Below are 20,011 nucleotides of genomic sequence, written 5' to 3' on the forward strand. Positions count from 1 at the left end.
ACAGGCAGGCCCCGCTGTGTAAATTCTTTAAGAGGGCATGGGGAACGGTGCATGTCACACCACCTAGCTCGGTGCCTTGCAATCAATAAATAGAAGCTGAATGAAAACAAACTCAAAGTGCTTTAGGTTTTTTAATACAATCTTATCCACAAGAATCTAGGGCCTTATCTTAACTCCTTGCTTCTGTTCCCTCCCTAAGTTCATTACGCTACAGGAAAATTTCAAATTCAAACCATTTTGTTTTCCATCTGATGATTTCAGCCTAAGAAGCCTTTTCCAAGCAGGGCCACTAACAGGGGGCGGGGCTACGAGGAGGCCCCGCCCCCGCCGGCTCTCCGCCCTCCTTTTCCTCCTCCCCTCGCCCTCCTGCTCTTCTTCCCGGCAGTCCTAGCGCGCGCCCGGCGCTCCTCAAGATGGCGGCCGACAGTGAGGTGAGGTGTTTGCTTGCTACCTCCTCCCGTTCTTAAGTCCGCTCCTCTGCGTCAGCGCCCCGGCGCTCAATCTCTTTCTTTCTTTCCTTCCCTTTCCCGCAGCCCGAGTCCGAGGTATTTGAGATCACGGACTTCACCACGGCCTCGGAATGGGAAAGGTGAGTGAGTCGTTTCACTGGTTACTGGCACCCCGGGCCCCGGCGTCCCCCCGCCGCTTCCCCAACAGAGACAGTCCGCCTGCGACGCCGCTGAAGACTCCTGGGCCCCGGGGTCCCCAACCCCTCCCCTCCCCGGTCAGCTCGCTACCCTTTTCCGCTTCTCGCGTCTCACAAGCCCCGGCTCGCCCCCGTCCGCCAGACCGCTGAGACGCCGGGTGTCAGAAAAAGTTTTGTTTCCTCTCAGACCACTTTCCTTAGACCTGGGCTGTTGCCCACCCGCGGGAACGATTTCCGTGGCTCCCACTTCCGTTCCTGGTTTCGTTTCCGTTTAACTCATAAGCGATCAACTTCGCAGTGCTTTTCTTCCTCCCCTGTCCGTTGGGATATCCTTCTTAGGCGGCGGCCTTCAGGGGTCTGGTGGTTGTCCACCTGCCACACTCCCACTATCTCCATCCCGTCTTTTAGAATAACCTTTTAAAATAGTCTGCATATGGCTTTGCAGCGCTTTGATTGAAGTTGTTAGGTGTCCGTGGGTAATGTGCCCAGGCTCCCTGTGCCTGTCAGACTGCGTTGAACAGCTGAGTGAAACTGTCGTGTCACTGAGATTAGTTGAAAGCCAAGTTTGTGAAGGAGTGATAGCTTAGGTGAGAAGGATTTTGTTGGGTGGCTCAGAGACCCTTCCGTGTCTGGGTGTTGAGGTCGGGGTGAGTTTGTTGCAACATTTTATTATCTTCCTGGTTGGGAGAGGAAGTTTGTGGATGTCATGTCATTGGTTGACATAGAAAAATATAAAAGATCTTTGCTGGAATAATGATTTGACCTGTGATATCCTGCAAAAAAAGAAAAGGTGGTGAGACATCATTACACTGGCAAGGCTTTATGGAGCAGGTACTGTGTGTCCAGAATTATACTAATGGAAAAGAACAAAAACAACAAAAAAATCTTGATCCATATGTTCAAACAAACAAAATAATACAGCAGATACTTAAATTGTAAGTCCAGTGGTCCTAACTATAAAAATAGTAGTTTAAATAAGGATGGTATTGTTGTGGATTACAATTATTGGAGATATTTTTGTAGAAAAGATAGGAGATGAGTTAGGCCTGGAAGTGGGAAGTGCTTGGTTAGACGTGAGAAGGTGCTGACATGAGAAGAGACAGGTGAAAATGAACCTTTGAGATTTCAGGAAGTAATGTCTTTACTGGAGTGAAGGCCATCTAGTGAAAGAAAATAAATAAGATTACTAAAGAAGATAGGAGCAGGTTATGGATAGTCTCCAAAGCTAAGTAAAGGAATCTTTAGATTTATTGCTTTAAGACCACTGTGCATCAGAATCATAGTTTCTGATTTTGTCTGAGCTGGACCCAAAAATTTGCATTTCTAACAGGTTCCCAGATGATGCTGATGTTGCTGGTCAGGTGACCTCTCTTAGAGCTATTAGGGCTGGCCCCATGGCCTAGTGGTTAAGTTTGCTGTGCTCCTTTTCGGCAGCCAGGGTTTGGTTCCCGGATGTGGACCTACACCACTCATCGGTGGCCATGCTGTGGTGGTGGCCCACATACAAAATAGAAGAAGATTGGCACAGATGTTAGCTCAGGGTGAATCTTGCTCAGGAAAAAAAAAAGAAAGAACCATTAAAGAACAATAGTGAGAGACTCTTAATTTTAGAATGGTGGAGTAATATGATGAGAGTTGTTTGAAGAGATGAGGTAAAATGAAGGCCAGTTACCTACTTTGGTCCTTAGGTTGGTGATTTGGAGACTGGAGGGAAAGGGAGAATAGAAGGGAGGATTATGAGACATGTCCAAGAAGATTTAGATAGATACACTTGATGAATTGTAACAGTGGAAAGGATCAAACATGAAACTGCAGTTTCTTGCCTCAAAGAATGAAGATAAGAAAGTGCAAAGTGAGAAGAGTCCAGTTTTAGACCTGTTGAATTTAAAATAACAACTTGATGTCTTGAAGGTAGTTAGACAAATGTAACCTGAATCTTGGAGAGTATTGGTGAGGAAACCTCAGAGTATTGAATGGAAAAATGATCACTTTCCCCTAGTTAAATATTTAAAATATCCTGAAGTGGAATATCAAACCCTTTAACTCCTTATTTGGAAATAATCGTTAACACAGTTAGGAGATCTACCACAAAGTGGGAAATTTGGATTTGGCTTTTATGCTCTTGTTTCTAGAGCAAAACCAGTGTTTTACAATTCCTGGGAAAATGTAAAATTTTGGAGTCTCTTAAACCTTGAGTTTAATGTTTGAGTGAAAGTTTTTTGCAACTATGTTGTGAGCCATACAGACAGTTTGTTGAGAGGACTGAATAGAAGCCCATAACTCTTTTTATCGTTTGTCCATTGAAGAAATATTTGTTGAGTGCCCATGTGTCAAGCACAGCGCAGGGCATTAGGGATGTGGTGGTCAGTAAAAAGAGATGATTCCTGCTCTTACCAAATGTACAGTCTAATGGAAGAAACAGACGTGAATCAAGTAATAATACAAATGAGTCGGTAATTACAGTTGAAATGAGAGCTGAGAAGGGAAAGAAACCTGGTCTTATAATAAGGAACCTATTAGAGAATGAGGAGCCAGAGGAAATGACCCTTCAGCTGAGATCTGGAGAGCTTTCAGGGATAAAGTTATTGTTTTTCTACCCAAATCTCAATACTTTGAGGATAGAGTCCATTTTTTCTCTTAGCTAGTATTGACAGAATTCATGCAATAATTATTTTAAGATATTTCTTCTTTTACTGTGAAAGTTGTATTATTTTAAATTATTTTTATTATAATAATAATACCTCAGAGTAGAATAAAAAAGAAAAGAAAATCACCTGTAATCCTACCACCAGGAGATAGCTATTATTAATATTTTGAGAAAATTCCTTCTGATCTGTGTGTATGATGTAAACTTTTCGTAACAAACCACATTAATACTTCTGTAGCTTCCATTTTTTCATTTAACGTATTAACGTTTCCTCAAATGGTTTTCAAAACATGATTTTTAGTGAGTGTTAGTCCACTGAATGGATATACCATTAATTTATAGCTGTTTGCTGCAGTTGGACATTAAGGTAGCTTTCAATTTTTTACCTTTATAAATGCAATGTACATTTCATATGCAGATTTTTGCTTACATATGGATGCATTTTAAATTATTTCCTTTTTTGTTAACATGTTAGTTTACTTCTGGAGCACTCACTTTCAAAACTGATGATTCATTGCCTTTTGACTGAAAGCCCTACAATTGAATTAGTATGTTGGTTAATACTGCCTTTACTTTTAAAGAGGAATTAATTAGAAGGTTCAGTTGCATCATAAAAACTCTAATTTATCATTACTATCATTACTATCTTACAACAGAAATGTAAATATTAATTTATGATGTTACCAAAGAAAAAATCTGATGCCTTTGAATATCTTTTGACTGGAGTTAACTCCAGTACTCTAGCAATGATATGTGTGTGTTTAGGAGAGTGATGTTGCTGTTTGACTGCATCATGCTTATGTAAGAAGCCAGCTTCTTAGGGTAACAACAAGTCTTCTGGAAGTGCCTTTTGGTATGTATTTAACGCTACCACTGAGGTTTGACAGTTTTCATTTGCTGATATTGAGCATGTCACTAGTCAAAATTCATTCTGTTTTTAGTAGGTCTGCTTGATTGGTAGACTTAAAGATTAGGTTGTCAATAGTTTTAAAAATCTGTCAGTTATTCCTTAAAGCTGACAAATCTACTTACAGTTCCTTGCCGGTTCTCCCTTAAAACTTGTTTTATTTTGATGAGTAAAGTTCCCAAATAATCTTGTCTTTTTTGAGGGAGTGAAAGGCAAATCAGGGAATTTCTAAATATCTTTAAAGGAAAAGTTAATTTAAATAGATCAATAATTTTGAAGGTAGAGAAAAGAGGATCATTTTCATAATTATCTTTAATAGTATCATTTTAGTTTGTCAGTTTTTAACTTCTGTCCCAAATTTGTTATGTTCGTTTTAGTATAGAGAGATTTATTAATTCTTAATTTATATTTTATAGAAGGCAGAATGCCTTTGTTGGTAAGCAGTAGACTTAAAAAAATCAAAATCTAAGAATTCTTGGGCTCAAGAAGATGCTTTCCACTTTTACTCCACATCCGTATTAGACTAACGATACTAAGCCTTCTCTGATAAAAACGTTAAATTATAAAAAATACATTTTTAAAGAAATTATATAACAGCAGTAAAAAATGTCCTGTTTACATGTTTAGAAAGTTTTTTTGCTCCTTCCTAGGTTTATTTCCAAAGTTGAAGAAGTCTTGAATGACTGGAAACTGATTGGAAACTCTTTGGGAAAGCCACTTGAAAAGGTCAGATCTATTTGCTGGTGTCTCTAAATGAGTATTTACTTTGAAACTTTATTTTTAAACCCTTTGCTGCATTTGAATTAACTGTTTTTAAAAGTTACGTCTGATCTGTCAACATAAAATGGCATCTGGAAGAACTTGGATTTGAATCTGTAGTAGATGATATGTGTAAGACATTTGTGAACTGCTTTTTAAATAATAAAATTTTATATGTATAATGTCATTCTTTGTGAGTGATTTTATTTCTGTTTCTCCTGGTGTTTACTTCTCTCTTGCCTTCTCCCTTAGAACGTTAGAAATGTTGCCTTCAAAGTTTTTTGTTTTGTCGGAGAAACATTGCAATTACCAACTTCTTGGTAGAGTATTTTGCTTAACTAATGAGGAAAAATCTTGGTCTTACCAACCAACTTGCTCCTCTTAGCAGCTATTTCACTCAATTTTTGTATTTTACAATACTAATAATATTTGTGTGCCCCGCCCCCCCCCCCCGTTTTTTTTTAACCTATGGATGTTTTGATGATGTTTAAAATTGAAAAAATTATTCAAAATTGAGGTGAAACTCTAATTCTAATCTAGGGTATTGTTGGTTTTGCTCAAACTGAATGTTTATGAATGTTTACTGAAGAATGTACTCTGAGAACAAACCTAGATTTGCTTTATTTTACTGAAAGTAACAATTTGATTTTAGGCTTATGTGGGTGCTTTGTTTGATAAATTCTTTTGAAGTAAAATTGATCAAATTGTTATTATAAATCTGTTATTAACTGCAATTTACTCCTCTGTAAGGAACCCTCAATTCTCATTATTTGCTAGGGTTTTTCAGTTTTATGGTGATATTAACAGAATTTGAGACTATCAAAGCTTTAGGATTTTCTTCTTTATCTATATGAATAACAGCAGAAAAAGCAACACTACATATAGAAATCACACATCATTTAAAGATATGCCTAAATATAGAGAGTAAATTGATTTACTGTTTTAAAATATTTTTATGATTACATTTTTGAATAAAGAGAAAAAGTAAAGTTCTCAAACACAGATCATCCTATTCCACTTGAAACAAATAAATAACAATATTTGATATAGATGCCAGTAAGATTAAAGACAAAACAAGCTGGGTATAACTGGAGTGGGAAATGATTTGCGCTGCCAAAAAGAGAGCTAAATTGCATATTTGTGAGCTCTGATATATTCCTTAATTCTTTGATTTATACGTATTTACTGAGTATCAGCTGTGTGCCAGATCTGAAGAAATAGTGAACAAGATAAAATCTCTGTTGCCATTAAACATAAATTCTCATGAGGGAGAGAAGTAATAAGCAAACAAATAAGATTCAATTTTGGGATGTAAGTTGTGTAATGTATTCAAAGTAGGTAGCATACTGCCAGGCATGTAGTAGGGGCTAAAGGAGTGTTAGCTCTCTCCAACAGTTTTCTTTCTATAAATAGTAGTAAATAAATGAGATCTAGAAAACACGCACAGATTTCAAGGTGAGCTGTAACTGTGATGAATGAGATTAAAGAAAGGGTAAAGGACAGGGATGATTCAGCGTATTAAAGTCGAGAGAATGCCTCAATGAGATTTTAATTTATGTGAAGGGCAGTGATTACCAGTTCTCTTCTTCCACTGAGGGGGAATTAAGAGAAATTATTTTTTAGAAGTCTTTATGAAAAATTTCAAACATATATAAAGTAAACAAAATAGTATAGTAAACCCCCATGTGCCTATTGCCCACTTTCAACCGTTGATATTTGCTATTTCTTATTTCCATAGTACTCCAACTCCCCACCCCCCACTAGATTTTTTTAATAGTTGGGGATTTTTTGGGATAAATTTACTTGTAATGCACAAAACTGCTTAATTTTGATGAATGTTTACATCAGCGTAACACTCTTAAGATATTGGACATTTCTGTCACCCTGGACAGATCCCTAGTGACCCTTTCCAGTTAATCCCTATGCTCCTCACCCATGCCCCCCATGCATGCTGTTCTTTTCTTTTCTCTTTTAAACCATAGATTACTTTTGTGTGCTCTAGAATTTCATATATATGGTATCATACAGTATATACTCTTTGTACCTGGCTTCTTTTACATAATATTTTTGACGTTATTCTAGGTTGTTGCATTTATCAGTACAGTCACGTGCTGCATAGCTTTTCGGTCAGCGATGGTGGTCCCATAAGATTAGTACCATATAGGCTAGATGTGTAGTAGGCTATACCATCTAGATTTGTGTAAGTATACTCTGTAATGTTTGCACAATGACAAAATCACCTAACCGTGCATTTCTCAGAATGTAGCCCCATCTTTAAGCCATGCGTGACTGTATTTCTTTTTATTGCTGTGTAAGTACTCTGTTGTATGAATATATCACAATTTGTTTCCCCTGTTGACAGATATACTCGCTATTGTGAATAAAGCAGAACATTCTTGTATGAAGCCTTTTGTAGACCTATGTTTTTATTTCTCTTGGGTAAATACCTAGAAGTGGAATTACTGGGTTATGGGATAGGTGTTTGCTTAACTTTATAAGAAACTGCTGAAGCTTTTTGTACCACTTTACCAACCTACTAGCAATGTTATGAGAGTTTGGGTGGCTCCACATTCTCACTAACAATTGGTGGTTTTCAGTCTTACAAATTTTAGTCATCCTAATGGGTATGTAGTTTGTGGAATTAATTTGTATTTCTCATTCTGGTTTTAATTTGTGTTTCCGTGATGATTATTGGTATTGACCACTTTTTTCATGTGCTTATTAGCCATTTGTATGTTTTTTGTTGTGAAATGTCTGTTCAAGTTTTGTGTCCATATTTTAAATTGAGTTGAGTTTTTATTGAGTTGTAGGAGTATGTTAGTTCTTTTGTATATTCTGAGTTGAAGTCTTTTCTCAGATAGTAGTTTGTTAGGTTGTGGAGGTATTCTTTTTATGTTTTCTCCCGGAAGGTTTATCATTTTAGCTTGTATTTAGGTCTATGAACCATCTGAAACTAACATTTGTATGTAGTGTGAGGTAGAGATCAAGGTTTATTTATTTATTTATTTTACATATGGATATACTAGACCCTTCTGTTGAATACGCTTTTTTTTCCATTGAGTTGCTTTGTCACCTTTGTCAGACAGTTGACCTAGGGGATCACCTTCTGGAATCTGTATTCTATTCCATTAATCTGTTTTACTATCCTGATGTCAGTACCACATTGTCTTGACTACTGTAGTTTAGGGTTTTCCAACCTTGGCACTATTGAAATTTTGCGTCAGATTGTTGTGGCACTGTCTCATGCAGTATCTGTGACCTCTACTTACAAGATGCCAGTAGCACCCCAGTGGTGACCACCAGAAATGTATCTAGACATTGCCACTTATCACATTAGAGGCAAAATTGCCCCTATTTGAGAACCATTGAATAGCTGTATTATAATAAGTCCTGAAGTTAATGTAAATTCTTTAGCTTTTCTTGTTTTCCCAAGATTGTTTTGTCTATTCTAGGTCCTTTATATTTCTGTTATGAATTTTGGCATAAGCTTATCAGTTTCTATAAAAATAATTATGTTGGCATTATGATTATGATTGTGTTGAATTTATAGATTACTTTGGAGAGAAGTGGCATTTTGACAATCTTGAAGCTTCCAATCATGAACATGGCGCCTCTTTCCATTTATTTAAATTTTCTTAGCAATGTTTTATAGTTTTTGGTGGAGATCTTGCATATTTTTTGTTAAATGTATTACTAAGTATTTTAGTTGTAAATGGGATTTTTTTTTTTTTTATTTGGTGAAGATTGTCCCTGAGCTAACATCTCTTGCCAGTCTTCCTCTTTTTGCTTGAGGAAGATTGTCCCTGAGCTAACGTCTTTACCAGTGTTCCTCTGTTTTGTATGTGGGATGCTGCCACAGCATGGCTTGATGAGTGGTGTGTAGGTCCAGACCTGGGATCCGAACCTATGAACCCCAGGCCACTGAAGTGGAGTGCACAAACTTAACCACTGTGCCACCAGGCCTGCCCCTGGGATTGTTTTTTAGTTTTATTTTCCCATTGTTTCTTGCTAGCACATAGACATACAATAGAATTTTGTATGTTGACTTTGGATCTTGAGACCTGGCTAAAGGTAAAGATTGATGATCTTTTTATTAATTCTTTTGCATTTTTTGCATTCATAATCATGTTGCCTGTAAATAGGGACAGTTTTACTTCTTTTCCAGTTTTTGTTCCTTTTATTTCTTACAGTTATTGACCTTCAGTAAAATGTTGAATAGAACTTTTAAGAGTATGCACACTTGCCTTCTTCACAGCATTAGTGGGGAGATGTTCAGTGCTTTAACACTTTAAGGTGTCCTTTTTAAGACTGAAGAAATTCTTTTCATAGTTTGCTGAAAGTTTTATTTTTTTATCATGAATGTTTATTTATATCTATTGAGATAATCATAGGGTTTTTCTTTTTTATTCTCTGAAAATGGTAAATTATGTTCATTTAAAAAAAATTTTTTATTGTGGTAAAGTATACGTAAGTTTGAACTTTTTTTTTTTTATTTTTTAAAGATTTTATTTTTTCCTTTTTCTCCCCAAAGCCCCCTGGACATAGTTGTATATTCTTCGTTGTGGGTCCTTCTAGTTGTGGCATGTGGGATTCTGCCTCAGCGTGGTTTGATGAGCAGTGCCATGTCCGCGCCCATGATTCGAACCAACGAAACACTGGGCTGCCTGCAGCGGAGCGCACAAACTTAACCACTCTGCCACGGGGCCAGCCCCAAGTGTGACCATTTTAACATGTAAAAAATTTCTTTTTTTGAGGAAGATTAGGCCTGAGCTAACATCCGCCACCAATCCTCCTCTTTTTTTGCTGAGGAATATTGGCTCTGAGCTATCATCCATGCCCATCTTTCTCTACTTTACACTTGGGACGCCTGCTACAGCATGGCTTGATAAGCGGTGCGTAGGTCCACACTGGGAATCTGAACCAGCAAACCCCAGGCCGCTGAAGCAGAATGCATGAACTTAACCACTATTGCGCTGGGCCAGCCCCTTTAATGTGTAAAATTAAATGACGTTAAGTACTTTCACATTGTGGAAGTGTTCATCAGCCCAAACTGAAACTCCATTCTCATTAAACAGTAGCTTCCTCTCCCCTCCAAACTCCTGGTAACCACTATTCTATTTCTGTTCTATGAATCGACCACTGCAGATAACTCATATAAGTGAGATCATAACAGTATTTGTCCTTTTGTGTCTGGCTTGTTTCACTTAACATAGTGTCTTCAGGGTTCATCCATGTTGTAGAATGTGTCAGGGTTCCATTCCTTTTTAAGACTGAATAATAGTCTCTTGTGTATGTATACCACATTTTGTTAATCCATTTATTTATTTGTTGATGGACACCTAGGTTGTTTCCACTTTTGAGCTATTGTGGATAATGCTGCTGCGAACATGATTGTACAAATACCTGTTTGAGTCTCTGCTTTCAGTTCTTTGGAGTGTGTACCCAGAGTGGAATTACTGGATCATATGAAAATTCTATTTTGTATTTTTTGAAGAATTGCCATACTTTTGGCTTGCTACAAATTGTGTTTTTTTAATCTAAAAATATCTTTATTTAACTTGTTTTTGAAGGATAGTTTTACTGAAGAATTCTGGCTTGACAGTTACTATTTTTTCTAGTTCTCTAAAGATGTAGTTCCATTTTCTTTTACTTTCTATAGTTTCTGATGAGAAGTTAGGTGTTGTTCATATTTTTATTCTATTTTAATGTTTTTTTCTCTGGCTGCTTTCATTATTTTTTTTCTTTATCTTTCTATTTAAGCCGTCTAACTATGATGTGTATAAATGTGTTTTCTTTATATTTTTCCTGCTTAGGTTTGTTAATATTGGATATGTAAGTTCTTTGTTTTTCACCAAATTAGGAAAGTTTTTGGCCATTATTCTTGAAATATTTTTCTGCTCCATTCTCTATTCCTTTTCTGTGACATCTTGATACTCTCTGAGGCTCTGCTGTCCTCAGTCTTCTTTTTCTCTCAGATAATTTCTCTTGATTTATCTTTCAGTTCATTTACTTTTTCTTCTGCTGTCTCCAGTTTGATGTTAAGCCCACTTGATGTATTTTCCAATTCAGTTATTGTACTTTTTAAGTCTAGAATTTCTTTTTATAATTTCCAATTCTCTGAAGTTCCTCATCTCTAAATTTGTTTTGAAAGTATTTTCCTTTAGTCCTTGAGCATATTTATTATAGCTAGTCTAAAGCCAATTGTAACATCTAGGCCTTCCTGGGGTTGGTTTCTGTTGACTATTCTTTTGAGTATAGGTCACATTTTCCTGTTTTTTTATTTGTTTTTGTTTTGTGTCTGTATCTAGTAGTTTCTTAATTTTATGCTTATATTTTGAATGAAATGTACAGACTAGATTCTGTGTGTTCCTCTGAAGAGTATTTTTGTTCTAGCAAGCAGTTCACTTGACTGGATTAAAACTCCATTCTCTTCTCAGTGGTTCCAGCAGCTGAAAGCTTTACTTTCATTCTCCTCCTTTGTCATGGTACCCTAGCCTCTCCACTGCACCTGCGTGGTTTAGCGGGTAGCCAAGATTGCGGGCAGAATTTATATGCAGATTTTGGGCCTTTCCCCTTATTGGCTTCTTTCTTTTCAGAATTTATGCTTCAACTTTAGAACTTCTCTGCCATCTCTGAACTTTATTTTCTGTCTTCTGAATCCAGTAAAGCTCCGTCATTCTGCAGCCCTCAAGTTGTGCACTAATTAGAGTACCTTTAGATCAGCAATTCTCATGATGTGGTCTGAGGACCCAGTCCTTTTGCTCTCTGAGAGCCTTTCAAGTGTTGGCAAGGCCCTGCCTTTTCCAACTACATCATGTATATAAGGCCAATTTTCTTCATATAATACAGTCAGAAAAATGGATTGCAAAGATTGAATGAAGGTGCAAATATAAGAATCCAGTTATGTTTTTTAAACTATACATTAAAGAGATTTACAAAATATAAAACAGTGCCAGCCTCTCATTAGTATTTTTGTTTGTTCTGGAACATATTGTTAGAAATTTATTTAACATTTGGTAAGTTCATTATCATTTTCACTGAATTTAAAAATTTATAATTTTTTCCTTTTTAATTTCTAATGTGGAGTCCTCAGTAGTTTTTAAGAGTGTAAAGGAGTTGTGATGCAAAAAAGTTTAAGAACTGCTGCCTTAGACAAAAAGGTACAAACATGCAAATCCTTTCGGCCACAATTTCTTTTTTTCATAGATAAACTATTTTCTGCTTTCATTTGGTCAATCTTCAGAGCTTTGAAAAATTGTGTTCTTTTTTGTCCAGATCTTGTAAATTTTATCTAAGGATGGTTATTCTGACTAAGCTACTTTATCATACCAGATCCTGAAGTGCTGGGAAATGACTTTAAGAGAGGAGGAAATGGCTGTTACTGAGCAACAGCTATGGTACCATGCAGTATAATTGGGACTGTACCTGTTAACTTACTTAATCCCTAGACAGTTTCAATGATGAAATATTACCCCATTTTATGGATAAGAAATGAGGCTTTGGGTCTTTGCAGTAATTTACCCAAGGTCATACTGCCCGTAGTTAGTTTGAGCAGGATTATACCTAGATCATGCTCGCCTTCAAAACCTGTGTTGTTTCTATTTTACTCTGCTCTTTTTGGTTTTAGAGATTTAAGTAAATGTGAAATTACATACAGGAAGTACTAGCATAGGTTTACAAGGCAGATTTTGGAATTTTAGTGTCTTGGGCTTAATAAAATAGATAAAAATCTTGGTGGTATGAGTACAATCCTGCTTGAAGCAGGGAAATTAAAGAAATGCCCTTTTAAATTCTTTTTAATCTTGTAATTTTATGATTCTATGTAGCCAGCAAAAGTTAGTACTTATGAGATGTTAAGTTTAGGTATGGCATGATCTGATAATAGAACTGTTTAGTCAGTGACTGACTTACCTCACTGATAATTTTATGGAAGAAGAATCATTAACTTTAGAATAATAACAGAAGAATAAAGACTATAATAGTATTGAAATGAGTTCAGATTTTTCACACCCACTCAGTAGGCTGGAATGATATTTACTTCTGTACTTAAAGTTCATATGGCAAATATAAAATAACAACTTTGAATTATAGGTTTTCTCTTGTGTGAGAAACTTCCTAAACTAAGTTATAATAGCAGGTCAAACTTGGGACTGATATAAACAATTTAGATGCCTTTATTTGCATCTCTCAGAACATTTAAGTGTTTGATAGATCATTAAGGTTGGGGAGTGGAGATTTTTTTAAAGCTAATGTGTTCAGAAGCTAGACAGTTGATCAGTCAGTGATGAGAATACAATGTTTCTGACATAAAGTAAATCAAAGTGAAAACAACACTGAGCTACCTGTAACATTTTTAGGAATAGGATTATTTAAGATAAGGTTGATGGTCTAGTTTTTTTCCTTCATTTTAATTTTTCCTTTAAATACAGTCATGCACTGTGGAAGGACATTTCAGTCATCAATGGACCACATATATGATGGTGGTCCCATAAAATTAGTACTGTATAGCCTACGTGTGTAGTAGGCTATACCATCTAGATTTGTGTAAATACACTCTATGATGTTTGTACAACAACGAAATTGCCTAGCGACCCATTTCTCAGAATGTATCCCAGTTGTGAAGTGATGCGTGACTGTAGTAACCACAGTGTGTCTAGCTTTTCTGGATGGTATACAAAAGGAAAAAGGTCAGTATTTTATCATATTTTCTACTTTTTCAAATTGGAACCTTTTGGAGTTCTTTGTTGTTACAAAGTTTTTGTTGTACTGTAAAATGGCAGAAGATATCTTTAAGAGACGGCAAAGCATAGTGATGAAGAGTATGGGCCCTAAAATCATATTGCTTGTGTTGGAATTTTAGTTTTTTCGCTTACTCCCCTTGTGGCAGTGGGCCATTGCAATTAGTGTTACCTACTCTTGTTGCCTGTCTTAAAAGTATTCACCAGAGGCTTTAAAATGTTATTTGCTTAAGTAGAGTAGAACATAAACAAATAGAAGTACTTAACACTTTTTTGCTATATAAATGATTCATTGTTTCCTTAGAGCTCCTAGAAGTTAAAAACTTTGCTTCTACTGGGGAAAATAAAGTTTGAAAAAGCACAAATTTAATCTGAGATAGATGAGAAGTCTCGGATGTATTTAGTTTTATTATTTTCTAGTTCTTATTTTCTTTTGTATGCTTTTTGTTTTTGTGAGGAAGATTTGCCCTGAGCTAACATCTGATTCAGTCTTCCTCTACTTTATATGTGGGATGCTGCCATAGCATGGCTGAAGAGTGGAGTAGGTCCACACCCGGGATCCAAACCTGCGAACCCGGGCTGCTGAAGCAGAGCATGTAGAACTTTAACCACTTGGCCATGGGGCTGACCCCTTCTTTTGTATACTTTAAAATATTTTTTGCTTGCCAGATAGTTACAGCACAATATTCTTCTATGTGATAAGTAAAATTTTCAATATAAATCATGAATTTCATTTTGAACTTTAATTTGGTTTAGGACACATGGCACTAAAACAAATAGAACTATATAAAAATAAAACAAACAAAAAGGACCTAACCAAAACCTTTTACTCTCTTATTTTAGTCACTACTTATTATAATAAAATCTCTCTACATTGTAATTCTAAAGAACAGACATAAATCTGCTATGTGAGCTATTCATACTCAATTTCATTAAATGATATCCTAACTTAAATGTCATATATCAGATATCATAAATGTCTGTACCTTGGCTTCGTATAGACCACATTTTGTTACAAATGGGACAGAAAATATTTTTAGCGAAAAGTAAATTAGCAAAGCCATAATCATTTATGGGAGATTTGGCAATTAAGTCTCTATTCCTACAACTCTTAACCCTTTTTTATTTTTCCCCAGCATAAAGGGAGAGGGTGTGACCCAATACCATTAGTAACAATAGTTAATTTGCTAATTCATTTATTACATACACATAGCACATTACCTGGTATGTGCTCAGTAAATGGTTGCTGACTGACTCACCAGAATACCTGATTAACTCGCTGAACTTATTGTGGTCCCTTTTCATAAGATGGACAACATACACATCATATTTCGTTGCTTGGGACTTTTATTGAAATCTGAATATGGTAGTGTTTTTAAAAGCATTTTACTAAAGGTAGCAAGTCTTTTTCTTTGGATGGTCTGGTACATTTTGAAGTAACTTACTATTTAGTTTAATTTCTCTGCATTTAGTTTTGTTAGTAACCCTTTTCTTTACATTTTGATTTTATTGTCTGATTTTTTTCCTCCCATGACTTAGTAATTTTTTTCCTTTTGTCTCCTTTGATTTTGATTCAGTAATTTGATTTTTTCCTTGCAATGAATTTTGTATATACTGCAATTGGCAAGTCTAATGGATGAGTCATTTTCTAAAAGTTCATTTGTGAAAATGGCTGGTGAGTATTTCAACTGTACTTTTCCATAGAGGGGAAATGTTTAAAGTATCTTTTCAGGATAGCACACAAAATCTTAAATTTTTCTCTCTCTTTCTGGAGCCATGTTATAAAAGTCTCTTTAACTACATCATTTTATTCATTTATTGGTTTTATTCCTTTTTCATTCATACATTTGTACAGTTCCTAGTGTGGGTCAGAAATTCTTCCCCTACTTTTTTTTTTTCTTCCCCTACTTTTTATTTATCAAAACAACCTTCTCTCTGCCTTCCCTCATCTCCAGATTGTTAAATCCTTTACCTCTTTACTCCATAGTCATTTTTTTCATCCCTCAGCTATCAGTATTCTTTCTCTTCTTACCTCCATGAAATGTACAGCCAACGACTTGAAGCTGTTGAGACTTTTAATCCCAAATTAGATTTCTGAACTCAGGTGTTTAAGACAATTATAATGGACCGACGTCAGTATCATGGCAGAATGAGCGTGTCCAGGACTCTCTCCCCTCCAACGTACAACAAAAAGGAGCAAGCATATTCCAACAAAAAATATCCTAATAGCACAGGAATCATCAGAGACCCACAGCAGCCAAACAACGGAGGGTGGAGAGGCTGGAGCCCCCCTCAGAGGAGCTGGAACAGAGTAAGAGGGAACTTTGCTCCCTCTCCTAAAGTCTGTGGTCGCTGCCACGGGAGGCTCCATGAGGGAAGGAGTGGGGGAGGGGTTTCACGTCCACAGGATCACCCAGGACTCACTAGCGCCCTTGCAGCCTAGAGGGAAGCCCTCTAACAGGGCAAAAGCTTTCGCGTGGGGTGACCTCATCAAGCCAAGACCCCAGGAGACCAGAATGCGAGAGCTGATCAGGAAACCCCAATCTGTGCACAAAAGAAAGTGCCCCCCCCAACCTCACTGTGCTGCACCATCTCCTCTGAAGACGGAGGGCTCAGGATACACAGCTCTCAACCCCCATCTAGTGGCAATAGGCTGTAACTGCAACCAAATATCGCAGTGAGGAAAATCGTACTTCCAGCATCAGGCAGTTCATAAAAGCTCCAGACCAGAGGGAAAACAGTAATTATACAGAATTATGTTCTGAAGACTCAGAAGTAAGTAAACTAAACGACAATGAATTCAGAATAGCTATCATCAAAAAACTCAATGAGGTAAAAGAAAATATAGAGAAACAATTCAACGAGTTCTGGAGCTACTTCACAAAAGAGACTGCAACTATAAAGAAGAATCAATCAGAAATGCTAGAGATGAAAAATACAATGGAAGAAATAAAACAAAATACGGATTCCCTGAAGGCCCGTATGGACACCATGAGTAGCAAATCAGCTTAATCAAAGATAGACGTGTTGAATGTCTCCAGACAGAGGAGAAGAGAGAACTAAGACTAAAAAGAAATGAAGAAAATCTCCAAGAAATAGCCAACTCAATGAGGAAATGCAACAGAAGAATTATAGGTATCCAAGAAGGTGAAGAGAAGGAGAATGGAGCAGAAAGCATGCTCAAAGAAATAATAGCAGAGAACTTCCCAAATCTAGGGAATGAGAGAGAAATGTGTGTGGAGAAAGCTTTCAGATCTCCTAAATTTGTCAATGTAAAAAGACCTACTGCAAGGCATATATAGTAGTAAAACTGGCAAAAATGAATGACAAAGAAAGAATGCTCAGGGCAGCAAGGCAAAAGAAAATAACCCACAACGGAACCCCTATCAGACTTTCAGCAGATTTCTCTGCAGAAACCTTACAAGTTAGGAGAGATTTCAATGACGTATTCAAAACTTTAAAAGATAAAAATTTCAGCCAGGAGTACTCTATCCAGCAAAAATATCCTTCAGATATGAGGGAGAAATTAAATCTTTCCAAGAGAAACAAAAGCTAAGGGACTTTGTAGGCATGAGACCCCCCCCGCCCCCACACACAAGAAATCCTCAAGAAGGCCCTCATACCTGAAAAAAGAAAAAAAAGGGAGAAAGAGGTCACAAAACACAGAGTAAGGAGACAAATAGAATCAGAACAGGATAGCAAATATTCAACTGTAGCATTAGGTTAAAGGGAAGGAAAACACCAAAAACAAAGACAGCCGTGTCGCTTCAACCACAAACTCACAACACAAGTTGGAATAAGATATGAAAATAATATCTTAGGAGGGGAGGAGGAAAGGCACTGAATCAGTTCAGACTAAGCAAATAAGAGGCCATCAGAAAATGGACTATGTTATGCACCAGATTCTGAATACAAACTTCAGGGTAGCCACTAAACTAAAAAGCAGAACAGAGACACAAAAAATAAACAAGGAAAAAACTAAGAAACACAGCATAAGGAACTGCAGAAGTCAATGTGTAGACCAAAACACACAGGATGAGAAACAAAGGAAATGCTGGAAAACGAGTGACAGAATGACAGCATTAAGCCCTCATACATCAGTAATCACCTTCAATGTAAATGGATTCAACTGTCCAATAAAAAGACGTAGAGTGGCAAGATGGATTAAAGAATAAGATCCAAGAATTTGTTGCCTCCAGGAAACACACCTCAGCTCCAATGACAAATACAGGTTCAGAGTGAAGGGGTGAAGACGATACTCCAAGCTAATGGCAAACAAAAGAAAGCAGGTGTCGCAATACTTGTATCAGACAAAGTAGATTTCAAGATAAGGCAGGTAAAGAGAGACTAAGGCAGGTAAAGAGAGACAAAGAGGAGCAGTATATAATGATCAAAGGGATACTCCATCAAGAAGAAATAATGCTTATAAATATCTAAGCACCCAAACAGGAGCACCAAAGTTCATAAAGCAACTATTAACAAACCTAAAAGAAGATATCAAAAATAACACAATAATAGGGGACCTCAACACCCCCCTCACATCATTGGACAGATCATCCAGACAGAAAATCAACAAGGAAACAGTGGAATTAAACAAAAAGCTAAAACAGTTGAACTTTTTAGACATATTTAGAACACTCCATCCAAAAACAGCAGAATACACATTCTTCTCAAGTGCACACGGAACATTCTCAAGGATAGACCATATGTTGGGAAACAAGGCAAGCCTCTATAAACTAAAAAAAAAATTGAAATAATAACAAGCATCTTTTCCCATCATAATGCTATAAAGCTAGCAATTAATCACAAGAAAAAAGCTGAGAAAGGGACAAAGATGTAGAGACTAAACAATGGGCTATTGAACAAGAAATAGATCATCGAGGAAATTAAAGAAGACATCAAAAAATATTTGGAGACAAATGAAAATGACATGCCATACCAAATCATATGGGATACAGCAAAAGCTATATGAAGAGGGCATTTCATCCCAATACAGGCACGCCTCAACAAACAAGAAAAACCCAAAATAAGCAATCTCAAATTATACCTAACTGAATTAGAGAAAGAAGAGGAAACAAAGCCCAAAGTCAGCAGAAGGAGAGAAATGCTAAAAATCAGGGCAGAAATAAATGCTATTGAAGCAAAAAAGGCCATAGAAAGGATCAATGAATCAAAGAGCTAGTTCTTTGAGAAGATTAAATAAAATTGACAAACCCCTAGCCAGACTTACAAAGAAAAAAAGAGAGAAAGCTCAAATAAAAAAAAAATCAGAAATGAAAGAGGAGAAATAACAACAGACCACAGAAATACAACAGATTATAAGAGAATACTATGAAAAACTATATGCCAACAAAATGGATAACCTAGAGGAAGTGGATAAATTCTTAGACTCTTACAATCTCCCAAAGCTAAGTCAAGAAGAAACAGACAATCTGAACAGACCAATCACAAGGAAAGAGATTGAAACAACAATCAAAAACATCCCAAAGAATAAAACCCCAGGACCAGATGTCTTTCCTGGGGAATTCTACAAAACTTTCAGAGAGGATTTAATATCTGTACTTTTCAAGCTATTCCAAAAAATTAGAGAGGATGGAACACTCCCTAACACATTCTGCAAGGCCAACATCGCTCTGATACCAAAGCCTGACAAGGACAGCATGAAGAAGGAGAACTACAGGCCAATATCACTGATGAACATAGATGCAAAAGTTCTCAACAAAATTTTGGCAACCCAAATTCAGCAATACACCAAAAAGATCATACATTATGATCAAGTGGCATTCATACCAGGGACACAGGGATGGTTCAGCATCCACAAATCAATCAACATGATACACCACATCAACAAACTGAGGAATAAAAACCACGTGATCATCTCAATAGATGCAGAGAAAGCATTTGACAAGATCCAACAGCCATTTATGATAAAAACTCTGAAGAAAATGGGGATAGAAGGAAATTACCTCAACATAATAAAGGCTATATATGGTAAACCCACAGCCAACATCATACTCAATGGGCAAAAACTGAGTGCTAACCCCTGAGAACAGGAACAAGACAAGGATGCCCTCTATCACCACTCTTATTCAACATAGTATTGGAGGTTTTGGCCAGAGCAATTAGGCAAGAGAAAGGAATAAAAGGAATCCAAATAGGGAGGGAAGAAGTGAAACTCTCACTCTTTGCAGATGACATTATGTTATATATAGAAAACCCCAAAGAATCCGTTGGAAAACTTTTAGAAGTAATCAACAACTACAGCAAAGTTGCAGGGTATAAAATCAACTTAGATAAATCAGTAGTATGTCTAT

At 36.6% G+C, this 20,011-nt stretch overlaps 1 protein-coding gene across 9 annotated transcripts in view; it reads left to right on the forward strand.

The window, feature by feature from the left end:
* Positions 1-360: 360 nt before the first annotated feature.
* RAB3GAP1 (RAB3 GTPase activating protein catalytic subunit 1) overlaps positions 361-20,011 on the forward strand; it is a 118,997-nt gene continuing 99,346 nt past the window's right edge. For 3 of the 9 annotated variants that reach the window (XM_070240762.1, XM_070240764.1, XM_070240765.1), the window contains exons 1-3: positions 378-431; positions 534-589; positions 4,851-4,926. Coding sequence is in view for 3 of the 9 variants with exons in the window: in XM_070240758.1 (XP_070096859.1) it covers positions 414-431; positions 534-589; positions 4,851-4,926 (150 nt within the window). In the remaining 6 variants the exon portion in view is untranslated. Of the gene's footprint in view, positions 432-533; positions 590-4,850; positions 4,927-20,011 lie in introns of all 9 variants that reach the window. The other 6 variants (XM_003363239.4, XM_001489470.5, XM_070240759.1 and 3 more) reach the window with 4 other exon arrangements.

This window comes from Equus caballus, chromosome 18 (genome assembly GCF_041296265.1).
Source record: "Equus caballus isolate H_3958 breed thoroughbred chromosome 18, TB-T2T, whole genome shotgun sequence".
Classification (NCBI taxonomy): domain Eukaryota; kingdom Metazoa; phylum Chordata; class Mammalia; order Perissodactyla; family Equidae; genus Equus; species Equus caballus.